The following is a 23,662-nucleotide window of genomic DNA, read 5'->3' on the forward strand; positions in this document are numbered from 1 at the left end:
AAACTCTTTCAGGGGCAAAACTATTATGGACTGTCTGCAATTATCCGGAATTTGCGCAGAACAATTCTAAGACACCCGATATTATATAACAAAACATAAAATTACATAATACGATGTTTTTGTGATTTGCTAATTATTTTTATTAGGGTAAAAATTTAGATTGAAATACTTTCAACGCCATTTTTTTTTCATTCTGACATGTAAAGAAAAAAAATTATTGACTCAAAATGCACGCAGGGTTTTTTTTTTTTTGCTGTGCCTATATGCAGGAAAGTAAAATGTCAAGTTTTGACGTTGGTCATGTAACGCGATAAGAAGAGCAGCCCTTTGAACATGGTACTGTTTTTCCATAAGTGATCTGCTAATAGTTAGCACATTGGTGTTAGGTCCAGACACGTTGAAATATTAGGCAAAGACACGTTCCAGTCGAATCTAGGTGAATTTTACCGCTATACTTGATAACTATATAATAGTAAGAGACTAAGAACAGAGGTACGAATCTGATTGTGGGTGGGCCATTCGGTATCATGCATAGGCGGTCAATTAAAGTGTGCACTGGCCAGAACATAAGTTCACGCTACGCCACTTCTGATTGCTTCAATAGCTCTCGTCTGTTCACTGAATGACGGCTTGTCGTCATCGTTGTTGTCGTTTTTCTCTCTGGATGGCACATAACCAACGAAGGGGATCGGACGAGTAGAAAGTGGATTTCCCCTACGCTTTCTGCATTCCTTCATTCCCAGGATCGCTAGTTAGTTAATTGACGATTTGAAGTGCCAATTTCCAGTTCGAAAATACGTAATGCACGCACAATTTAGCAAGAGAATCGTGTAGTCAGAGTGATAAATTGCTGAACACCAAATAGAACATCCCTGTAGCTATGTATGAGGCTCCAACAGAAAGAACAGGCTCCGATAATTGCAAGCCCAGTTTGCTAAGAGGTGGTAATACTGCGCTGACTGTTTTTTTTTTTTTCAAGTTGTAGCGGGACGGCCCAGTGATCTTCCATAGTTGAGTACAAAGTACTCGAAATCGTTAAAATTTTTTTTCTAAACAAAGGTTAGCGCTTCTTGCCAACGTTTGTATTTTCCACTGTCCATCGTTAAACATTTTTTTCTAAACACCGAGTCGGCGACGAAAAAAGAACTCGAGCACTCAGGAACGCGCAGAATGATGCCAATTTGGGCAAGCTGGCGGTAAGTCCTTTTTGTCAAGAACAGCGCGGAATTTTATTGGGTGCTTGCCGGGTGTTTTAACCGACAAGCGGTTCTTGATCGAGCCTTTCGAGTCCGGGACCCACACCAGATACATTGGGTCCGACTGCTGGCTTCTGGCCCACTAAATATGAAGAAGGCAGTAGCCAGCGCGAAAGATGGGCATGATCCACAGAAGTTAGCGTGGCCTCTCACAAAACTATCATCATCACAAACGCGAACGTGCCCCAGAATGTAAGTCCCAGCACACACAAGTTGAACTAAAAAGGAAGAAGGCAACATTAGTTTCAAAGAATACCGAGCTGAATTCTTCTTCTTTTAAGTATCTGATCAATAATAAGTCGTACCTAAATTTTGTTATGTTACGTATATCTAGCTCATATGAGTATTACGATAAAAATACAAAAAAAAAATCCCCTACTACTCAGCCGATTCCCCGCAATGGGTATGAGCCATCAGAAAAGAAGGGGCGCGCGCGTCACCATATAGTCGCACCACTGCCACCCGACGCTTTGTGGTTACAAAAGGTGGCGGCTGTACAACCAAATCCAAGTTAAACTACGAGTGCTTATTTAAGAGCAGCGACACTAAATGCTCAAAAGACGTGCAAGACGTAGAGATGCGCTAGCCTTACGAAGCGAACACCACCAGTTTCGCAGTTTGATCGGTGGCACCAAGGCGGAGCTTGAATTTTCCCTCCACGTTTTCCCACGATCGAAATTCCGCGTCGTCCTTGACAATATTGCCTCTCCTATACGAATAATGAAATACGACCTATAAGCAGCTGAAACAAGAAAAAAACTTTTTTTATTGGAAAGCCAAGAAAAAAAAATGCCGTTTTACACAAAAGAAAGAAAAATGACATCTTTTTTCAAGACAGACCAAGAAAAAAAAAAGAGTTCAAGGCCGCCCCCTGGGAGAGCTGTGCTGCCGAGGGCGTCAGACGAACAGAAGCAGGGAGTTGTGTCAGCAGTGGTTGGCCATCCTGAACCAATGGGCCTTATTCTGGTTCCTGTTCTGTTTCTTGGGCCACGCCGGCACCACTCTGAGTGGTGTCTTCATCCGCGCCGTACCAGTCCTCATCATAGCCTCCCCTCATGACGTCCAGTACCTTCTCAGCCAGGCACTCCTTGCCGTGATCTCGCTCGTGCTCCCAGCATAGCACCTCGATCTCGCACAGCTTGTTGTAGTAGAAGTTCCGCTCCAGTTGCAGCCAGTACAAATGCTCCCTGAGATAGACTATCTGACTAGCGAGCTCGTCGACGGTATCCGATAAGTCGCCGGCTCCGGCGTTCCCTCCAGGACCCGCCGTCCCTTTCGGAGCATGTCCAGCGTACCTGTACGGCTCGAGAGCACCGGCGCTGGTCCCGGTCTCCTCCGCGTTAGGCCCGGTCTCTTCGTGGTTGTCCTCCGTGAAGCGGTAGTAGTCTTGCATGTAGCCATGGGATCCAAAATACGCCGCCGTGGCGTACATGTACGGGAAGGCGTGGCACATTTCCACTGGTATGGCGGCAGACACAGGAACCTGGGCCTCGTAGAGGTCCTTGAACCACTGAATCAACTCCAAGTTGTCCCGGTAGCTTCCATCGACAAGCCGCTCCACCGGCACTTCCCGGGTGATGCCTACTTGTTCGAAGGCCTCTCGCAAGGCCTCGAAATTCTGAGTTGACTCGCGTGGGCGATTGGGCTTCAGGTTCAGCTTGCTCAGGTTGACGGCTCCCGGAAAGAGAATGTCGGTGAGCTGGCAGTACGCCACCCCGGAGCTCAGGTCTTCCACCTTGTCGTACCTCGTTCCCAAGTATGCGTTGACCCAGCGCAGGGGTGCCAAAGCCTCGCCACTGTTCTCGGCCGGGTCACGGGTGCTGCCAATGGCGGCGCACGCGCCATTTTTCGGGCTGGATTCGGAATCAGAGGCGACGTTGCCACCGCTACACTCCTCCGGATGCGTCGGAGCCGAGTTCTCCATGGGCCGCTGGTCGGAGCCGCACTTCAGGGTACCTCAGTCTTGAGTCTTCACAGTCTTCCGGCTGTGCTCCGCGCTCTTTGGCCTGGTCTTCACGGGGCCGGCAGGCGAAACGAGACGTGTGCTCACGAGTGCTCGAGCGAAGGCGCGCGATGGGCGAGCTCGCCTTCTTTTTTTCATTTGTTGGTTCCCCTCGCGTGGACGATTCGTACCCACTACGGAGAACTGATTAACGTCGTCGTCGACAAGTCACGCTGACGCACACAGGTGACGATTGCACGAAACGGTGGCCCTGGACATCCTGGTGCTATTTGATAAAGATGCTATAGGATTCGGATGGAATTAAAAAGGTGCGTGAAGCGAGAAAAAAAAGAAAAATTAGGTTTCTTTTTTTTGTTTTCGAGCAAGTTGTAAAAAAATGTCTGAGGATTCACTTACGCAAGGTGTCCGTGTTAATTGTTTGCAGTTGCCCCCTATGTTTTAAGTGCCTCCAGTTCGGACTTTTGGCAGAGCTATAATGGTGTTCCCGCAGCAAGAACAGCAGCAGAAACGACAAGAAATTTCGCACAAGAATAAGACAACTTGGTAGGCAGGCATTTGAGTCCCCTTTAATTGAAACTGAGAAAAACGCAACTCTTTGCTACTAATGATATGGTCGGGCCTGCTCCAATAGTTTTTGTCACTGTTCTCACCTCACCAAAATATCGCAAATATAAGCTATGGATAGATTATATATATCGCACTATCGACATAATTAAGGAGTAAGATTTCGGATTGGGCTCTTATAGACTAAAACATTTCGTTTGGCTTTCCATTAGCTCGTAAAAGAAGTCTGAATCATACCGAAAGAAAGATTTAGCAACATTTGGCGACAAAAATAAAATCATCCTTGTGTATACGTCAGCGCAGTCCTTTGTGCGATAAGTACACTTGCAGAACGAGTCGTCCTTCCGGGAAAAAAGCGCTAAATACAGGACTTTCGGCCATGTGTTCTTGTTCCAAGATTAGTCGTTGAATTGAAGGGCCTCTTCTTTTCCTCATATAACGGCTCACATTCAATGCAGGGGGATGCTGAGTAGTAGGCGAGTTTTTCCTGTATTTTCTTTTGTGTATTAGTCGAAACTATAAGTAACATATATAATGAATATACGTAGCAATTATTGGTAAATGAATATTGAAGTGTTGAGAATTTAGCCTCTTTTTGAGTGATTGATGAAATTCTCAACGGCTAAAAAAAAAACAGCCTTTTTTTTCTTCTTCTCCTCCTATTATCGCTAATACGCTATGCATCAGACTTTTTTCTGTGTTTTTTTTTTCAGAATACTACTTCAGAAAGAAATGCTTCAGATCCTCTTCTTCGCTTGTTTTATGTCAGGTTATTTCGGACCACCTCTTCTATTCTTCAAGGAACAAATTTTAGCGTAATATCTTCATTTCAGCTGTCTTCTGTTTCAAATATATACCACCTTGGAGCGAAACAAAACGCACGGTTATGTCACGTGACATTCGAAAATAAACAGTAAGAGACAGAAACAAAATAAGAAAGTCGGCCTCCTAATTTTTCTATTCGAGTCTTACTTATAACTCTTCAGTAAAACCAAACTCTTCAAACGAAAAATACTTCTGTAACGAGAACATTATAGGAAAGCAACTAAGAAAGCAAATGAACTAGAATAAATGCAGCCATGGTGGTAGTTTTTGTCAGAACTGTTGATGCAGAGCTGGTTTAATCAATTTAGGCCCGTTGGTTCAAGACTCAGAAATCCAGATGAGATAAAGACGCAGGTTTTGGCTCATTTAACAGCGAAGCTCTTATGAGATTACACCTCGGGTTACACGCAGTTGTCCACCACTGCCGCCGGTGTCCGTAACCACATCGCGCGAAATTAAAAAAAAAAAAAACCTAGCGCCAATAAGACAGTGCGGTTCAAACCCGGGTCTGCTGGGTGCCAGCCCAGCACTGAGCCACACCGGCGCATGGAACGTTTTTTTTCTTCAATGAATGAAATCATCACCATTAAATTATACAGAACATCCTTCATCAGAAGTCAGGCAAACACACACAAGCGTCAAGAACGGGAAGCCACTCCGGAACGGGGCCAAAAGTCTCGACAACACTGCGCACTTGAGCAGCTGCTTGGAACTTCTTGCCAAACTTGGAACTTCTTGCCAAACTTGCCTTAGGCAGGCTTGGTGTCAGGAAAGCAATCGCGTTAATACGATGTATAAAGTGTTTTAAAACAGCGAAAGAACAACCAGTCGTCGCACAATGAGAATAGCGTAACGAGTGGGTCGTGCAATGCTTCAACCCATCACAAAAGCTTGTTCTTGTTCCCCTATTACCTGTGGCGCGCACCCACTTCAGCCGTAATTCCTCATCGTCGTCAGCCACTGCATGAACAATTGCCACAGAATTTCTTGCAAGTGTTTAGCGGATACCACGCTTCTCAGAAGAACGACGAAAAATAGCATACTGAATGCCAGCCTACTATCAAAATTTTTTATTAATGTTGACCTAGTGGGTACCAAGCAAGTGTGCTTGCAGTAGTTACCCAATGAGTGTTTTAGGCACTGAAAAGCCGCTCTTCTAGCTTTCTCTGTGACTGTTCTGCGCCTTCCGCGCAGGCCTGGCGTTTTTTTTACTCGAAATCACTTTGTGAGGTTCACGTTGCAATGAGAAATTACCTTATTTTATTGGATTTGTTTTAGAAAGAAAGTTACTTAGGCGCCCTTTATGCTCCCGTGAAATTTATCCCAGCTCCAGTGTCTGAACTTGGCTCTTTTAGGGGAAAAACACCACAAAGATTAGCAGAAAGGAAAGACAATAGAAAGCTCCGGTAATACATACGCATAGACTATGAACACAGACAGGACTGTACACTTTGACATATTTTGCGTCGACCCTAGCCCGGGCCCGAAGAGACAGCGTAATAGCTTTCCCGCGACACGTTGTTCTAATAACCCTTTTGCGCCGAACCACTGAACTTTCTCACGGCACCGAATTATTTTACTGCCCGTAAAAGTCCATTGTCCTGTACACGAAAAAACTGGACAGCGAGCTTTTACGCGTTGATAAACGACGGACTGCGCTTAGCAGGTCCGCAGGCGTTTACGTTACGTACAAGTTGTAAAGGTGCCGGGTCATTCGGAATGCATTAGCACGTGACCCCTTGACGACGGAGCTGTGGCGTCACACCGGCGACAATCTACGAGTCCCGGAAGTGAAGCACCATTGGTTGGTTTTCCCTAGCGTCGCTCGGGTGATTTCTTTATAACTTTGCATTTTCGTGCTTCAAGTGTCCACAACGTGGAAGCGGTCAGTCACTCTTCCGTCCAGCTAGCAGCTGGCCCTGCGCTAGCAGGAGATGGACCGAAAAGCGACTGGGTTGGCTTTTGTCGTTTGGTCTATGGCCAGCGTGGTCCGCTTGAAGGGAAGACGATGACGGCGCCGTGGCCGAATGTCATTAACCTTCACACGCCCGCTTCCATTCCATTGTTCATTGCCTCTCTGAGCGAGTCGCGCTCGGCGCGTTTCTCTTCTTAGTTTGATTTCGCCTCGAAGAATAAAGCGCGCTTCGTGTAACGCCCGCAAGGGGTCGCATGCTTCGCGTGACGATGAATTCACCGCCATCTTGGTTACTCTTCGCGATCTCGCAGAGTGAGACTTTTGTCGTTATCGTCATTACGTGGGTGGTGATGGAAATACGAATCGAGGCTCACGGCACATCCCACCTCGACGGACACTCCCTCGCGTCTCCGTGGAAGTAGCCGAACTCAAAGGGGGGAGCATGGGACGACAAAATGCAGCGCGCGCACGCAAACAATGTCCAAAAAATGTAAGGCAGCGTAGCTTTGGCCGAAATAGTCTTACTTTCGGATCACCTAATCTGCGCAACGAAGATCATTTGTGTGCTTTAGCGTATAGTTGTAGAAATGTGCAAAATGTCAAGTACGACTTTCTGCGTGTAGGGTGAACAGAATGTCCAAACGAATGCGCGAATATTGTTTCGCACTGCCTTTGTGTGCGGGGCGCGAGGTCACGCCCCGTCGATTTCTCATTGTGCTACGGATGACTAAAGGACCGTGGAGAGCCTAGTTTTTTCTGTGGCAAAAGCCCCACTTTGAAGGAAAAAAAAGAGAAATAAAAGTAAAAAGAAATTTGGTGAGTCACTGCACACAATAGGACAAGGATCATGGGTATGCAAGTGGAAAGGCACGTGTGGTTGTAGAACTAAAAAAAAGGGAATGAAATTATCTCATTAGGTGAACATGATTTTAGATAAATCTGTAATATTGATGGCTGATACATACCACACACTCACACTTGGCAAGAAGCCAACCTACGTATCTACTGGCAGAACTCTTCCTCTTCTTAGAGCTTTGCAGGTGTGAAAGTCTGTCAAGTATTCCTTTCCAAACTTTTATCATGCGAAACAATGGGCGGCTATATAGGTCTAATTACAACTTCATTAGCCAGGTGGCGTTGCCTAGCAGTTTGTGCCAAACTAAAGTTTTCTCGCTGCCGGTGTAGTTGCCAGCACAATCACCCTGAGCAAAACTTTAGTCCTAACGGTGAGAGAAGAAAAATAAATCAATATGCTGTGCAGAACAGAAATAGCATGCAGTATTGATTGTGTAAACTTAAAAAATGGAGAAATGATGAAGTTGCACAATGCATCGAGTATAATAAAAAGTCAGCTTTACCGCAAAAGGGAAGCAATGAACACAATAGCAACAAATTGAAAGGTCGCGCGCACAATGGCAAGCAGATCTAAACATGCCTCGCGTTTTTCACGCACAAATGACGCACGAAACGTACTCTCAGGTACAGATGCACGCGAATAAGCGTCTCAGTTGTCACTTTACTGTGTCTGAAAAGCGCGCCCTTTTCGAAAATGGTGACTGTGCAACGATCGCAGTGATTTTATGCGCCCGGTAACTGAAAGTGAATTGTTCCAGTGAAATCCCAAGGCAGCCAAGGCGTACGATTGTCCCCACCATGAGATAAGCAAGCGCATGCGTGAACGTCCTCCTTGCCCCTCTCCGAGGGGCAAAGTAAGCGTGGGAGATGAGAGTGCGCGCCACCACGTCGTGACGATGTGGCGACACGCGCTCATTGCGCCATCTTGCTGGTAATACCGAAAACACAATAGTTCGTCCCGAGATGCTCATCACCAGCGGTAAGTTGTAGATATAAATACCTTGCCAGTTGAACATTGAAGAAAGTGCTCCTTCATGCCTCAGTGGCTAACGCCTCGCACTCACAATTCAGAAATCTGACATTCGATTCCGCGTGCTGGAGTCTTTTTACGGATTATTTTTGCTTCTTACGTTTTCATATATATATTTAGGAATACATATACGGTGATTGATGTTGACGCCGGCAGAAAAACCAAGCCGAGAGTGTCCATATAATTGCTATAGCAATAATATTGCTGAATTGTCGGTGTAGCTGCAGCCAACGCTTCGACAGGTGGGCTTTTCTTTGTCAATGTAGCACAGCAGGGTGTCTTGAAGAAGACAACACCACTTGTTTGCTTAGCGACGCCCCTAATTCCGGAATATTGATTCTTTGAAGCATTCCTCTTCTGAAGTTCCACAATCTACTGGGAAAGCCCTAACTTTTACTAACCGCAGTGCCTTAGTGGCTACAAGAACTTGTGCTGTCGTGCTGCGGTGCTCGAGACTACAGGCTCAGTACCATCGTGGTGACCACATTGTGTTTGACAGTAATAGCGAGCCAATTCGTGGATTTAAATTTAGCTGAACGTTATTAAATCAGCAACTGATCAGAATTAACCGAGAAATAATCTCTACTGTGTCACGCTACGGAGGCATATCGAGAGCAGCTCTGCTACGTAAAGCAGCACAGTTTACTTCATTATTGCTGTGAACCGAAGGGAGGCTCTGAGCATACAGAGTTGCGAATATGCCCGGTGTAAAGTTCCCTTACTTCATGTCGTCTCTTTCGTGTAAGCTTTTTTCGTGTCATCTACGAAGCCACATCAAACCCCTCCTTCATTGTAGTTTTTATTAATCTCTCGCTGGAACTCCTTTTCGACACTTTTGACACTACGTGTGAACATTCCGCACTCTCCTATCAGAAACTTATTTTTTCCCAAGCTAGTGGATCGCAATGTCACGATCGTGCTGGGGTGAGGGTGCTCAATAGGACACTTGACTCCTAGATTACACCCCAAATGCGAAGCTTTCGCTCACGAACCTTCTCCTACCAACCCAAACAAAGACTAACCATATTGCGTTCACTGGGAGCAAACATTATGATCGGTTTGTTCAGTTCCTTGAACCACATCACTGTACAGTGTGAACACAGAGACCACAGAGTGTGAACGTTCCTTGAAGCCACATCACTGTACAGTGTCAACACAGAGACCAATATAACAGGACGTGCGTTCTTCCTGTTCTATTCCTTGGTTCCGGTGTTTCCAGTGCTATGGCTTCATTGAATGTTCCTTTCACTCCCACCCACCGGTGTCCTGCTCTCGTTAGCGCGCACTACGCCTGGCCACGCTTCCCGAACTCGCTGTACCATACCGTCTCGCTTCGCATACCGTCGCGACGTGAAGAGACGTGTTGTGAAGCACGTGCACGCCCGTGCAACTGTTACGCCGCCGCGTAATCTCTGACGTCACATCAATTCTTCACGCTTGCCTTAAGAAAAGAAAAAAAAAAGCCTACCAGGAAGCGCAGCAAAACTATAGGAGGAAGTCTCACTGGTGTGCAATGAAATGTGCTCAAAGCAAGCGCCACTGGCAAAGGGTATCTGGGGCTGCTGCTCAGAAAGTCTGCAGCGAAGAAAGAAAGAAAGAAAGAAAGAAAGAAAGAAAGAAAGAAAGAAAGGAAGAAAGGAAGAAAAAAGGAACACAGGCAAAATCTGAAGCAGACACTTGGCAACTCGCTAGGGCATAAGCCAGAACCTCAACGTTTTCATCTAGTTGAACGTTCTTTTTTTTTCACTCTCTCTGAAAACACCTAGAAATGCACGGCCGGTTGGACTTGAAGCTTCCTTTTCTGTCGTACACTGGGCGAAGCGGCTGTCTGGCGAAGTGCGCAAGAGGCCCACCTCTTGTAACAGCTCGCGGGACTCGCTCTCACGGATCGTTAAACGCCTTCGCAGCCTTATTACGTCTCTTTCGTTTTCGCCCACAATCTCTGCCCTCGCTGGCTCGTTACGCTGTGGTGCTTCGAAACGAAAAGTGAGACGACCGGCCATTGCCGTACGGCGCGCACATGCAGACAACAAAAGCGTATACGGGGGCCGCTGCTTTGCGAGGCAGTGTTACATGATGACGACCTTGCAAAACGTTCCTGTGGGAACATCAGATGCTCACTTCTATGCACCGTGTGTCTTTCCTGTCATCACTTGGGTAATGGGCGCAGGTACCTGTATCGGAAACGTATGGGGAGCTTACAACGCAGCACGTCTATAGGCTTGCTGTGAGCGATCTGTATTTGCTGCAGAACGCCACGGTGTGTTGTTGCAGCCTTTTCGTGTTGGCATCGGAGTCGTACCTACACTGCTCTGCTACCTCTAAGGCGTGCAGACTTGCCAATCGATGGCTGTGATGACGATTATCTTAATGGTATACTGTGATACATGTCCACAGGAATGGCTACGAAGTGGACGGTACTAGTGGAATAAAATAATGTAAATTGTAAAACAGCTAGAAGACGACAGCACAAACGATGACGATGGTAGTGATAATGATGATGATGGCTTCGTATGAATGGTGCTCACCCACAACGGGGTATGGGCCAAGAACAACACAGCAGGATGACAAAAGTAATGGACTTTGAAATTAAAACAAACCTAGGAAATCAGCTTAAAAATAAAATATTGAATAAATAAAAATGTTTATTGAGCAAGCGGTGAAACCTTTCAAGCCTCCTGATGAAAACAACGATGAATTACAATCCAATTATATGAATAGATACAAGATATACAAACACGGTAATCTTCTTGTTGCTTTGTAAGCCAGTAGAGAGATAACGTTTATCTACTGCATCACTTGATTGCTTTCTCTCTACTTTGTACAGCAATTGATTGTTTGCTTGGTCCTTGTGTCTGGGTCCTGACCGATTTCGCGGTATTCACTAGGAGGCTGGCGGTTCATATAGGGATAAAGTTTGGAACTGAGAATTCATGTGTACTTTCATAATTCTCTTCTGCTTTATTATTATTATTATTATTATTATTATTATTATTATTATTATTATTATTATTATTATTATTATTATTATTATTATTATTATTATTATTATTAATATTATTTGTAGCGTTCCCTTATTTATGAGAAGATCACGAAGGTGGTGCGAAACAAGTTTAGGAGCAGAAAGGCGCAATGATTCCGATTCGGCAAACAGTGTAAAACCACGTGCGTTAGGTACAGAAAGGTTTCAAAAAGAGGCGGGAGAGGATCATTGCATCGACTCAGCAGAAAAATATTGTATTTTCCTTTTCAATCGTTTACGAATGCATAAAAGACCCCGTGAGTTTTTGTAACGTCGTAAATGCAAGTCGTGCACGGAGGTTCATTGACAAAAAATACAGGACCGGAATTTTCCGGTTGTGTTCTGTAGACGCGAAAGAAAATACTGAGTCAAGCCTCTGCAAACATGATACTCCAAATATACTTTCTTGAAAGCGGAACACTGAAGTTTGCAGTATGATACCACTGACTCCGACGTCGCGTACGCATGCAACGCAACCGATAAGAAATGCACTCAATCAAGTAGTTGTACATGACGTGATCGGGGACGTCGGCAGAAATATTTTTCGAGGGTGATAGGGGCGTAGCCAGAGAGTGGCACTCGGAGCGGGGCCCGGGCAGGCAAATGTGTTCGAGTGTTATTTTGTGCTCGGTATCCTATGGTGAAAAAAAAAATCGGAGGGAGTGGGACTTTGGTGTACTACCCAGTGGCTATGCAAGCGCGAGGGAGAAAAAAAAAAACGGGAAAATGTTTGCGCCAGCTAAGCGCAAAAGGGAAAACGATTGCCAACTAGAATCCAGGCGCCACGCACATTACAGCAAGCGCTCGTTTGTACAAAACGCCTTTCGTATCAGCACAAGGAAAGCGAGCAAGGTAATGAAGCACGTTTACACCGCGTTACTTGACGTCGACAAACTACCGCAGTTGTACGTGTATAGCTGCGTCGAGAGATGTGTGGCTTGTTCCGGATTTTCGATCCTCGAGAGCCCGACATCAAGCGTTAGAAAACTAAGGTAATTGAGGTTTGGTACAAAGATGAGAAAAGAGACTTAGGACGCGGACTGTAATTGAGACAAGGACCATAACAATGTCTTAGACACTGGCTAACGCAAAGTTCGATGAGGACTGAGGAAATGACCGGAACAAGTACTAAGACAAGAACTATGGCCATTAATTGAATACGGACAGAATATTGACTCGTACAGTGATAGAGGATCACTAACATAGACTTGCGCACCGATTGAGGCAAGAAATGAGACATGGCTGAACATTGTATGCAGAACCGGTGTGCCGGTCACGCCATTCCTTCTCTACAAATACAAATCCATGTTTACGTTTTTTTAGGGGGGGGGGGGAGGGTAAAGTACAGCTTTTCATTGTGCAGAAAGCGTCGCTGATGACAGTATCAAGATATACTTAAGTTGTTCTTATAAAATATTTTACAAAAGTACTTTGTGAAAATGAAACCACTTTATCTGAAACCGTAACTTTTCTCGTTTCAGCCATATTCTGTATATTTAACATTACTACCTACAAATCACCATCAAGAGGAACAAAATTTTCTTGTTATTTGCCTTTCTGCAAAAAAAAAAAATTGTCTAAAAATCATGCTGAGGAAGCCTTTGCTCGTAGGAAGGATTCAAGGGTGGTACTGTATTGCGAACACGTCATTTTGGGGCCGGACTTTCTGGACTTCTCGCATCTAAGTGCCGCTTCCAAGATTGGCCGGTCATCATCGATGATGACGACGTGTGGAGTATTCTGATTGACTAAAACTTTCCTTGACAATGAATTCGTAATATTTTCATGAGAATACGAAGCTTGGTTCTTAAGTGCTTTGCGTTTTGATTACGCATGCGGATTCCCCGTTTCGTATCGTTTTCAACTCGCGGATAGTAATCTGCTGTAGGAAGCAGAGATTTGGTAGGCGGGGCTGCGGGCCTTGGGCTTGAATACAGTTGTAGACTGCACCGTCAATCTCGACTTATACCCAGAGGAAATGAAACATTCAATTAGCTCGCGTATGACGTATGCAACCAATGTTGCTCAACCTCTGGCTACAGACCGTAATCACAGTCAACAGGGACTGATCCTGTTGGGGAGCTTCATTGTCCAGCTATAGTAAAGATGATCGGACGGAATTCTGTTATTGAACGTTGCCGCGATGAGATTATCGCCCTCACTTAGTATTGCTGCCGTTGTTATTTCTAACACTTATAAAAATAGACATCTTAAAATGTATATTTAAACTAAGCGAACTTCTCGCAGCAACAGCTAAGTAGACATACGCTGATGTCGGCAGAAGTAGTGTTGTTTGTGAAGTATATGAAATGTCACTGTTGCGTTTCACAACATGTCTGACAACATGTTCGAGTGAGCGCGATTGATAAAGAGATTGGTAACTTATAAAAAGGCTGGAGGGTTGGTACTTTGTAACTTGGAGGTACTCTGATAAACATATAAAACAAAGGTTCCAACAAAGAATGTTAAATTCTTAGGTACTAAATTTTCATGGCTACATCGTTTAGAACTGAACGGAGAACGAACCACTGTACAAGAATCGTGAAAGTACAGTACTGCAGAGAGCCCTCTCCTGCCCCCCTCCCCTCAGCGAACAAAGAAGGTCGTTGGCTTCATCGCAAATATCTGTGGGATAAATGACCAAATAAATATATAAGTGCACCAATCAGCCAACCAGCCTGACGCTTATGGGCAGACAATGCCAGTACAATATGCAGCTTTTGATCCGTTTATATAATCAAAACAGTAAAGAGAAAAAAAAAACCTCCAAGCTGCTGCTCTACATTACGTTCAGCATGACGCCCAAGATCGCAGCTCGCCCGCAAATTCCTTATGTTTTCCGCAATCTGTTACACTGACGGGAAGAAAAGGGGCCGCAATTTCGACCATTTCTTCGCCGACGCGGGAACAATACAGGGTGTTTAGGCGAGGCAATTCCACGCACCGCCTGACCACCTCGCACTAATCGTCCATGCAGAAACCGGAAATTATTTTGCGCACGTACGGAACTATAGAAGAGAAGGATTGCACAAAGAAAAGGGATCGCTGCAAAACGTGGCCACGGCGGCGAAGAGCAAGACTCGGGGAATAAACAAGCAGCTTGAATAGCTAGCAAACACCCGACGCCCTTTCACATCGCGTCTTTGACGCGCCTTCTTTATACGTTTCCAGTTCGCACACTTGGCTGAACAAGCTCGCACGCGCAACCACCATCGTTTGTGTGCAAATCAGCTCTTGACGCAAAAGGAGAGCTGCACGCTTTTATTATTGCGCGCGTATCCCATACGGGACTGTGATGTGGTGCGACGTCATTGCGTGCCCTACAGCATCATCGCTCGCTCAACTCATTAATTTCGTGCAGCGCTGTCCTGCAACGTGTCCTCGAATCACGGGACAAAACCCAAAACTTAGTACTTGCTTGCGAGAGGTCGGTGCGTTGCTTCGCCCAGCAAACGAAAGGCGAGGATGGTACAATTGTTTAGTACGTAATACGACGAAACGTTTCTGCTTTTGAAGAGAGCTATTTAGGATCTATTTTGAAAGCACTTATTCAGGAGCTATTTTTGAAAGAAGCTATTTATTTAATCGTGCTATCAAGCGCATTGTGTTTATTTTTTTTTTGCGAGGGGAGCATGCGTCACTTTGCCTAGAAGACAAAAAAGTACTGTATAATGGCTCACTCGGAGCCTTGGAAAACGCTTCTGCTTGTCAACGCACCTGCCTAATGATATCAGTGACGTCAAAGAAGGCTTCTGTCAGGCTGGGTGCAGAAAAGGTAAACACCACGAAAACTTGATACAAATTCAGTCAAACAAGCCAGACAAGGATAAAAATCAATGAATCATACCGAACGTACACCTTATTATTACTTTCGGCGGTATCACTATCTATCTATCTATCTATCTATCTATCTATCTATCTGTCTATCTGTCTATCTATCTATCTATCTATCTATCTATCTATCTATCTATCTATCTATCTATCTATCTATCTATCTATCTATCTATCTATCTATCTATCTATCTATCTATCTATCTATCTATCTATCTATCTATCTATCTATCTATCTATCTATCTATCTATCTATCTATCTATCTATCTATCTATCTATCTATCTATCTATCTATCTATCTATCTATCTATCTATCTATCTATCTATCTATCTATCTATCTATCTATCTATCTATCTATCTATCTATCTATCTATCTATCTACGTTGCATGAAAAGCAAGATTTTTCACTTCCAATTACTTAGTAGGACCGATAGAAACCGCTTCCGCAGGCTCCTGCGCTGCACGCTATTGGCGAAGCAGTGTACGTACAGAGGCACCTGTGGTAAAAGAATGGGCCGTGTATGTTAAATCGCTTTGTGCGGCCACGCTCCTCGCGCGTCGTGAGAAACCGCGGTGAAGGTGCTTTCCAACGATCCCTCTTCTGACGTCATCATGGTGGGGGAGGGGGGGGTAACGGGTTACCTTTGCTACGGGGGGCCTTTCCCCGTCGCGTTCTTCCAGAAACATAACGACGGCTTGAGTTCCCAGAGAAGTCGGCACCTAACACCTGTTGACACCGATTTAACGGCGTCCTCGCACAGCGGGGAACGCGACAACTCCGACGACGCGTATAGACGCCTCGATAGGAAAGCTTTACCGAACGAACGAGCATAAACATCCGCGCTTAATGCAGGGACAACCTAAAGGTGATGGGGCAAATGATAAAGCTTGAGATGTTCTCGTATCCGCCAGCAAGAGGTCGCCTGAGCAAACGCAGTCGAATGAAACGCGCGATGTGTGTTCACTTTCATGCATGGTACAAGGTGATTATTGTGCCTATCTTTCGAAACCCAAAGAGTTTTTTCAAAAATAGCGGTATAATACCAATACCGCTATCTTTGTAAAACTCTTTGGGTTTCGATATTTAGGGAGCACTTCTCAATGAAGTGTCACCGCAGTGTGACATCCCGGTGAAACAACTAGTGATGTACTGGGGGCAGATCTGTCATCTGCTCGTGCACGTAAACAACAACGAGAAAATTGCCGCCCAGTGGCCCCGACAGTGACTTCTGACTTTTCGTGTGAATTCAGGATGCAGAATTCGTAAACTCAGTGACACTGTGTTGACTCGTCAGGATAATGTTCATTGCAATGTGGCTGGCTTGCAGATGCCCAGCGACTAAAGCTTTCAAACCAAAGTAAAATATTTTATACGCGTTGTCTGACTCCAGTGTGGCTGTGAGCGTTGGCACTGCACACCGAATAAACGTAAGATGTCCTTGTTGCCACGTCTCAAAATCGTATCAGTAGCCCTTTGAGCGTCTCTTCAATACCACTGCGTGTCCGAATCCAATCTGAAATAATGGTCCAACGTAAACGCAGTTTTCCTTACGTGGCCTGCTAACTGTCGACTATGTGTAATCTCGAAAACAAATGAAAACGCATGAAATGTGACACAAATCATAAGACCCCATTCACTGCGTTCATTTCATGCGTTGTACACTAGGTGCCTTTAATAATATGTGGTAATATATGTCACAAAACGACGATATGAATATGAGAGACACCGTGGTAGTGGGATCCGGAAATTTTGACCACCTGTTTTCTTGAACTTGCACTGACATCGCACAGTACTCGGGCCTCTACCATTTAGCCCCCATCGAAATGCCACCGCCGCGACCGGGATCAAACCCGCGACTTACGGGTCGGCAGCCAATCACTATAGTCACTGTTCCACCGAGGCGGACACGACGAGATGCCTTTAGGTAGTGGACTCTTTCCGGTAGTGGACTCTTTCCTATTGGCTAGCTCAAACAGTGCTCCAATAATAGCGGAATACAAGGTGTCATGAGTGTACATATTGGAAAGGACTTCGTTTATTAATCGAACTGCAAGTGAAATTTACGCCAAGACAAGACGTCACAAGACTGTACGAATTCGGAGTCGTCTCCGTAAGAGCTCCCCCCCCCCCCCCCCCCCCTGTCATACACTGGAAGAGACAGCGTCGCCCCTTGCGCAGGCTCCGGGGTCCCAGCGCCGGGCAAAGTTCAGTGTGAACACCGTGCGCTCCGGCGCGGCAGGAAGGAAGGCTACTCTCCTGCAAGTGACATCGAAGGAATCCCAGAAGAGGACGGTACTTACAGCGCGAGAACAAAACGACGACACAGAGACAAGAAGGACACGAAAGACACGAGCGCTTCTTGTCTCGGTGTCGTCGTTTCGTTCTCGCACTATAACTATGCCATACCAACTATAGCCCAAGCTGCCACACTCCCAGGACAGGGCCGCGATATTTCCACGGAGCCAACGCAGAACTCGAGGCCGTCGAACCTTGGCTCGGGCTAAAGGAAGATGCACACTGACTCCGTCTGGACAGAACCCACATCGGCACGCTCCAGTCCCTTGGTGTCCAGTCGTTCCACCGGCTACGCACTAAGGGCTCCAACAAATGTCAAGTGCTACCTAGACCTCAACTGTGACCAACGAGAGTATATTCGGACTTCATTATTTTTTTTTAACGTGCAGTGAAATTAAGTTGTGATTTGGACTCATAATTAATGATTCGAAGCAGCCACTAGAGTTGTGACATTGTTCGCAGTACCTTTTCGTGTGAGTTTCATTTTCATGATTGATCGAAAGTAATATGCGTACATATCTCTGGGCTTCATCACTTTACAGTTGAAGACACAAGGTAACAATTGAAAAAGCGATTCCGCGGAATATTGCAAAATGTTTTGATGTATTCATCTGTACATGGGGCTGCAGTGCCCTTTCAAAGAAAAAAAAAAAGCGAGACTGAAGGGAAATATGCAAGGCTAGTTATATGGGTGAACACAGGTGATAAATGTGTCAGCTGTCAATCTTTAACGCTCTTAGCAAACGACCTGGTAGTCTTTACAGCTAGCTATAAATATGTGCACGAACAGTTTCTCGCAGTCTTTCTTAGATGGTGACCATTATATGTAATAGTGAAAATAAATCATTTTCATTGATTGATTGACTGATTTGCTGTGGTCAAAGCGTGGTGCATTGAAATTCGGCAAACCGTTCGAAACGAAACCTCAGTTGAAGCTCAGCGCCCTTCCTGTCGGGCGTGTTACTGTCGTATTTCTTTCGAGTGATCAGCTGATCACACGCAGTCATCGTATGTGGTCGTGAATACAAGCGGAGGCCCGAGGCATACTCACAAGTGCGAACGTTTTAACAGCAATGCTATTCTGGCGGTACTATCGGCGTTACGTGACTCGCAGCTGCTGGCGGTTATGTGCCGAGGAAATTAGGCAAGCTGCAGTAGTCAGCTCCGCTAAAGTAAAGATGAACAAGCTGTCCAATAGATAGCGTATACAGCACGTGTTTGTCACAACAATAAATGCTCGCAAGGTGAAGACGCGACTGTTAATCACCTCGCTACTCGGGCGGTAGTTCCTAAACCGTTTAGTTACAAACCCGGCTTGTTTGTGGAAAAGTCGTTGTAGGAAACCACTCGAGGAAAAGCCGTTCCAGGAAAGGCCCGCGTTGCGGATAAAGAGCAATGGTTCGTCGCCGCTCGCGTGAAACGGCTATAAGTTCCGAACTTTTTCTCCAATCGAGGTCTGCGTGTTTGTTGTGGTTGAGGTCGTACACGGTGGCGGCTATAGAAAGGCGGGCACGTGGCTCATGTCACTTATGTTGCTCACGCTTCATCATCATCATCCCCCAGAGCACGCCCACAACAGGGCAAAAGCCTCTCCCATGTTCCGCCAATCAGCCTGGTCCTGTTGTTTAATATAGCCTGATTGACTGCCGCCTCTGTGAAGTTCTAGAAACAATAAAACATTGCTTTTATACGCGTCAGGACACCATCATCTTTTGAGACATCCTGCAGATGGCTTTAAAAAAAAAAACGACTGGATTCGCATAGTATCCGTTATCTTGTACCACCGATATGCCATGATATGGCAGTTGACATTCTGTTGTCAAAGGGCATGCACAGTCTATGGAAAAATCGCATAATGGACAGCCATGCGGAACCAATGGTGGCTTCGCGATGTCGCTTTCTACAACTGACTGTGCAGCTAGAAGGCTTTTATGACCAACTGCAGTCTCAGCCGGACTGAAATACAGAGTTCATGAAGTGTGTTGCTCAAATACACTTTTAGACATTTGTATGGAATTGGCTTTGTAATGTCCATTGTACATGTGTCGAAGTGGCCTTGCGTATGTTGTAGGATATGTATATACGTAAACCGCAATTGTAAGAAATACTATGTAAGAGAGAGAGAAAAAAAATCAGAGGTGTGGCTGTGCGGTGAAACACCCTCTTGCCACGAAAATGACCCGGGTTTGATCCCCCCTCAGACCCATCCACTTCGGGTTCATTCCCCACTGACACCCAGGAGATTTTATTTGCATATTTGGTGATTATTTGGTCACGCAAATGTGCTTGATTTTTTGGTCTCGTGTGAAGCAGGTGTTCTGCCACAGAGCCATGTCAGGGAATGAAACTGTTACGAAAAGAAAAAAAAGTGATCTGTGAATGTAATGTATAGTGAAAAGTCTCGTTTACGCGCGTAATACTGCGTGGAAGAGGCGTAGGATATCACCAGGTGTCCAATCCTACAAATTGCGCAATGAGCAGGTTGTTTAGAGGCCCGCCCATGACAAAAGTGTTCATACGTAATTAATCAGCGTCAGCAATCACATCAACAAAGTCTACAGGTGCTCGTGCTTCTTTTTGGGCCTGCATTGGGCACTTAGCCAATCGGTAAACGGGAGAACTGTGCATGGCGTTCTGGGCACTTTCCAACAGCAATTGCAGTAAAAATTCTAGGATTGTTTAAAACAGCGTAGAAAAATTTCTTTCCTTTCAGCACAGTTCATGCGTGAACCGAGAAGCGAGGCCGTAGGAACGGGGTATGATTACGCTATCACGTTTTCTTCAAGGCAAAGCTCAAGCGTTCCCCTCGTCTTTTTTTTTTTCAAAGTGGCTATATACGATTGTGACCATTGAATTGTCATCCTTTAATGCCTCTTTGAGGAACTCTCATTTAGTGTGGAATGTCATTCGAACAGTCTGAACTGACTACCTGTTGCCTCCTGGATGTTAACGACTTTGCGGGGATGTGCAACCGAGAGCAACTGTCCTGTAGCCCCCCCCCCCCCCCCTTTTTTTTTTTAACTTTTGTTATGAAGTACTAATACTGCTGATGACGTGCTAAACGAGAAGGACGGTTGTCCCACAGAGGTGGAACACTGATCTTTAAATTTTTTTTGCTATTCTAAATCCATCATCATTTTGATGACACTTGCGGAGTGGATGTATACATTTGTGTGCGGATTCGGAATGTGAATTTTTTAAGTATAACGTGCAGCTTAATATAAATAAAGGTAAGTGGTTTCTGGGAGTAAGTATTTTTTGTTTTCTAATCTGAGAGAGTTATAAGTTGATTGATATGTGGGGTTTAACGTACCAAAAGAACTAATGAATATGAGAGACGTCATGGTGGAGGGCTACGGAAATATATGACCACCTGGGGTTCTTTAACGTGCACCCAAATCTGAGCACACGGGCCTACAATATTTCCACCTCCATCGGAAATGCAGCCGCCGCAGCCGGGATTCGATCACGCGACCTGCGGGTCAGCAGCTGAGTACCTTAGCCACTAGATCACCGAGGTGGGGCAGAGAGTTACTAAGTAAATCAGCGTATAGCAATAACTTCAAATTGTCTTCCGTGGTGGTGTATACGGCTGCTATGCTCGGCTGCAGCCCCTACGGTCGCGGATTCGATCCCAAAAATTGCGATCCCATTTCGATGGAAGCAATACGCTAGACGCATTTGTACCATGCGATGCTATAGTGCACGTTAAAGAACGCCACATGGTTGAAATTTCCCGAGTTCTTGACAATGAAGTCTCTCGCAATCGCATCGTGTTTTGAGACGTTGAACCCTTTATGTATTAATAAGTAAGAATTAAAACCACAGGTATAGTAAAACAAGAATTAACTCTTGAGTCGCTTGAAGAAAGCTTACGAGGTGATGAAGATTCCTACGGGAATCGATGACACTCTGATTGATAAGTGGGGTTTAACGTCCCAAAACCACCATATGATTACGAGAGACGCCGTAGTGGAGGGCTCCGGAAATTTCGACCACCTGGGGTTCTTTGACCGATGACACTCTGGAACTTCAATCGAGATCTACGATATGATTGCTGTAGTTCCCAGAACGCAAGTCATTTCGCGCAGCTTCACAGAAATTGGGAGAATTGTTGGGATACGCGTTATTTTTCCCGCTCCAGACCGCTTGTCAAGCCCAGTGCAAACATGTAAAATCAGACTTCTCGGCGGCATCAAAAACCACCGTGATCAGTTTGCATAGGCACTCGCATGGTGGGCAGTTGAGGAGCATGTTACCTGAGGGAGGGGGGGGGGGAAGAAAATTTTTCCTATACGTTGACTTCGTAGAAAGGGGGTTGTGGTCAGATTTGAGTGCACGTTAAAGAACCACAGGTGGTCGAAATTTCCGGAGCCCTCCACTACGGCGTCTCTCATAATCATATGGTGGTTATGTGACGTTAGACCACACATATCAATCAATTAATCAATCAATCAATCAATCAATCAATATTGGAAGGGGGGATAGGCGCCGCGATAAACCTTGGTTCTCTCTCCCCCTCCCCGAAGGGAAACCCTTTGCACGTCTATATCAATTTCCGTAATACATCTGGGCGCCGTAATTTTTCGCTATTAAGCTGATTTTTTCTTGTTTTGTATATGGCAGGCCAAACTGGCAGATGCCTTTAAAAACATTATCGAGCACAAATGCCGAGTGACTGTGCGGATTTTAAGCCATTTGGGTAATGCTGCCGAAATCATGCTCAGTGTATTAGCATGTGCAAGCCGAGCACTGATGCAATGAGAAAGGCAGACGAGAAATAGTCAACGCCCCGAAAATTCACGAACCTAAAACGTGGTGGCGTCAGAACCGTCTTCTAGACAGAATCGCCTTTCCTAACGGGGGCTGGAAGATCGCGGTTTTCTACTCGCATGTGTGTCTACAAAGATTTGTTTCTTTAGTTGCTGACTTTGTTGTTCGTGATGCCTGCTGTATATTTAGTGCAGTATTCGAACAATAAAACACCTGCTGTTCATATAGCGCCCATTTTTCGTGTTGTTCTTTTGTGTAGCCATGAAGTACGCTTGTTTTGCCTTGTGACGAGATGTACCATCCATGGCACCTTTCTAGTTTGTTCAGTGTTCAGCATTCACCAACCTTTACAAGTGTGTACTGATTTAATTTTGTTACCCTTCGCTACGCAGCGAAATGAAATAACCAAGGAGCTCATTAACTCATTTCATCCAGAACTGCTCCGTGTATAACGACATCAAATTGATGAATAGTACAGCTGCGAAGTGCGAACATTTGTAGGAATGGTTCTGTTATGTAAATTTTAGGTTGCGTGAACACCATCTTGGCTTGAAGAACTGGGACTAAAAGCGTGAGTTTTGTAATACGTGTCTTTGAATTGATTTTCTTGTTATTACTGTTATCTTTATTTACTTTGTGATGGCAAGTATCTGTACGATGGCTAGAGAGTACCATGGATGGGCAACAATCTTTCTTTATACCCACTTATTTGAAAGAAAGATGAAAGTGAATAATTGCGAAAGTTGCGATTTGGGATCAGGATCCTTTCCCATAATACCTTTTGCGCAGCGTACGGAGAGAGCAAAATAAGCATGTTACATACACATGGCTTACCTCGGTGACGATGAGCGGTTATCCCAACTTGTCGCGTCGATCAAGCAGGAGCGAGCGTCGGCGACGGAATGCGTATCCACAAGAGGCGAGCACTTCACGGAACACAAATCACAACGCGCGCGGCTGCGTCGACCTGTTCTCGCCACCGGCAAGAACGCGACTGCGCGCGCCGACGCGCGTATTAAGCTGCCGGGGCCGAACAGCTGTCCGCGAGATGCCGAGGAGAGAAGGCCGGTATTCGCTAGGGAACGCCGCAGGGATGCGCTCTCTCCGGACCACGCCTCCTAGGCACTTGTCCTGGGGAAGGAACGTCCATGGGCGCCGCGCACGGTGCCTATGGTGGAAGGGAGACAGGAGGAAAGGTCAGATGAAAGCGGCGGAAGTGGCACCTGTTTATAAACACCGGATGTGGGCAGGTCTGCGTTACGTTAAACGCCGGGTTCAAAATTCAGCGCCAACTGTGAATTCAAGCGGAATGATGGATGGCTGGTTTGGG

The 23,662-nt window shown here is 45.5% G+C and overlaps 2 protein-coding genes across 6 annotated transcripts in view; both read right to left on the bottom strand.

Annotated features, from left to right (window-relative positions):
• LOC119165290 (uncharacterized) overlaps positions 1–23,427 on the bottom strand; it is a 205,031-nt gene extending 181,604 nt beyond the window's left edge. For 2 of the 5 annotated variants that reach the window (XM_075871423.1, XM_075871418.1), the window contains exon 1: positions 23,167–23,426. The gene's annotated coding sequence lies outside the window, so the exon portion shown is untranslated. Of the gene's footprint in view, positions 1–23,166 lie in introns of all 5 variants that reach the window. The other 3 variants (XM_075871420.1, XM_075871422.1, XM_075871421.1) reach the window with 3 other exon arrangements.
• On the bottom strand, positions 2,030–3,410 carry LOC142768436 (microtubule-associated protein RP/EB family member 1-like). Its single transcript, XM_075870409.1, has one exon. The coding sequence runs from the start codon at positions 3,178–3,180 to the stop codon at positions 2,215–2,217; it is 966 nt and encodes a 321-aa protein (XP_075726524.1). The 5' UTR covers positions 3,181–3,410; the 3' UTR covers positions 2,030–2,214.
• Positions 23,428–23,662: the final 235 nt, after the last annotated feature.

The sequence above is a fragment of the Rhipicephalus microplus genome, chromosome 8 (genome assembly GCF_043290135.1).
Source record: "Rhipicephalus microplus isolate Deutch F79 chromosome 8, USDA_Rmic, whole genome shotgun sequence".
NCBI lineage: Eukaryota > Metazoa > Arthropoda > Arachnida > Ixodida > Ixodidae > Rhipicephalus > Rhipicephalus microplus.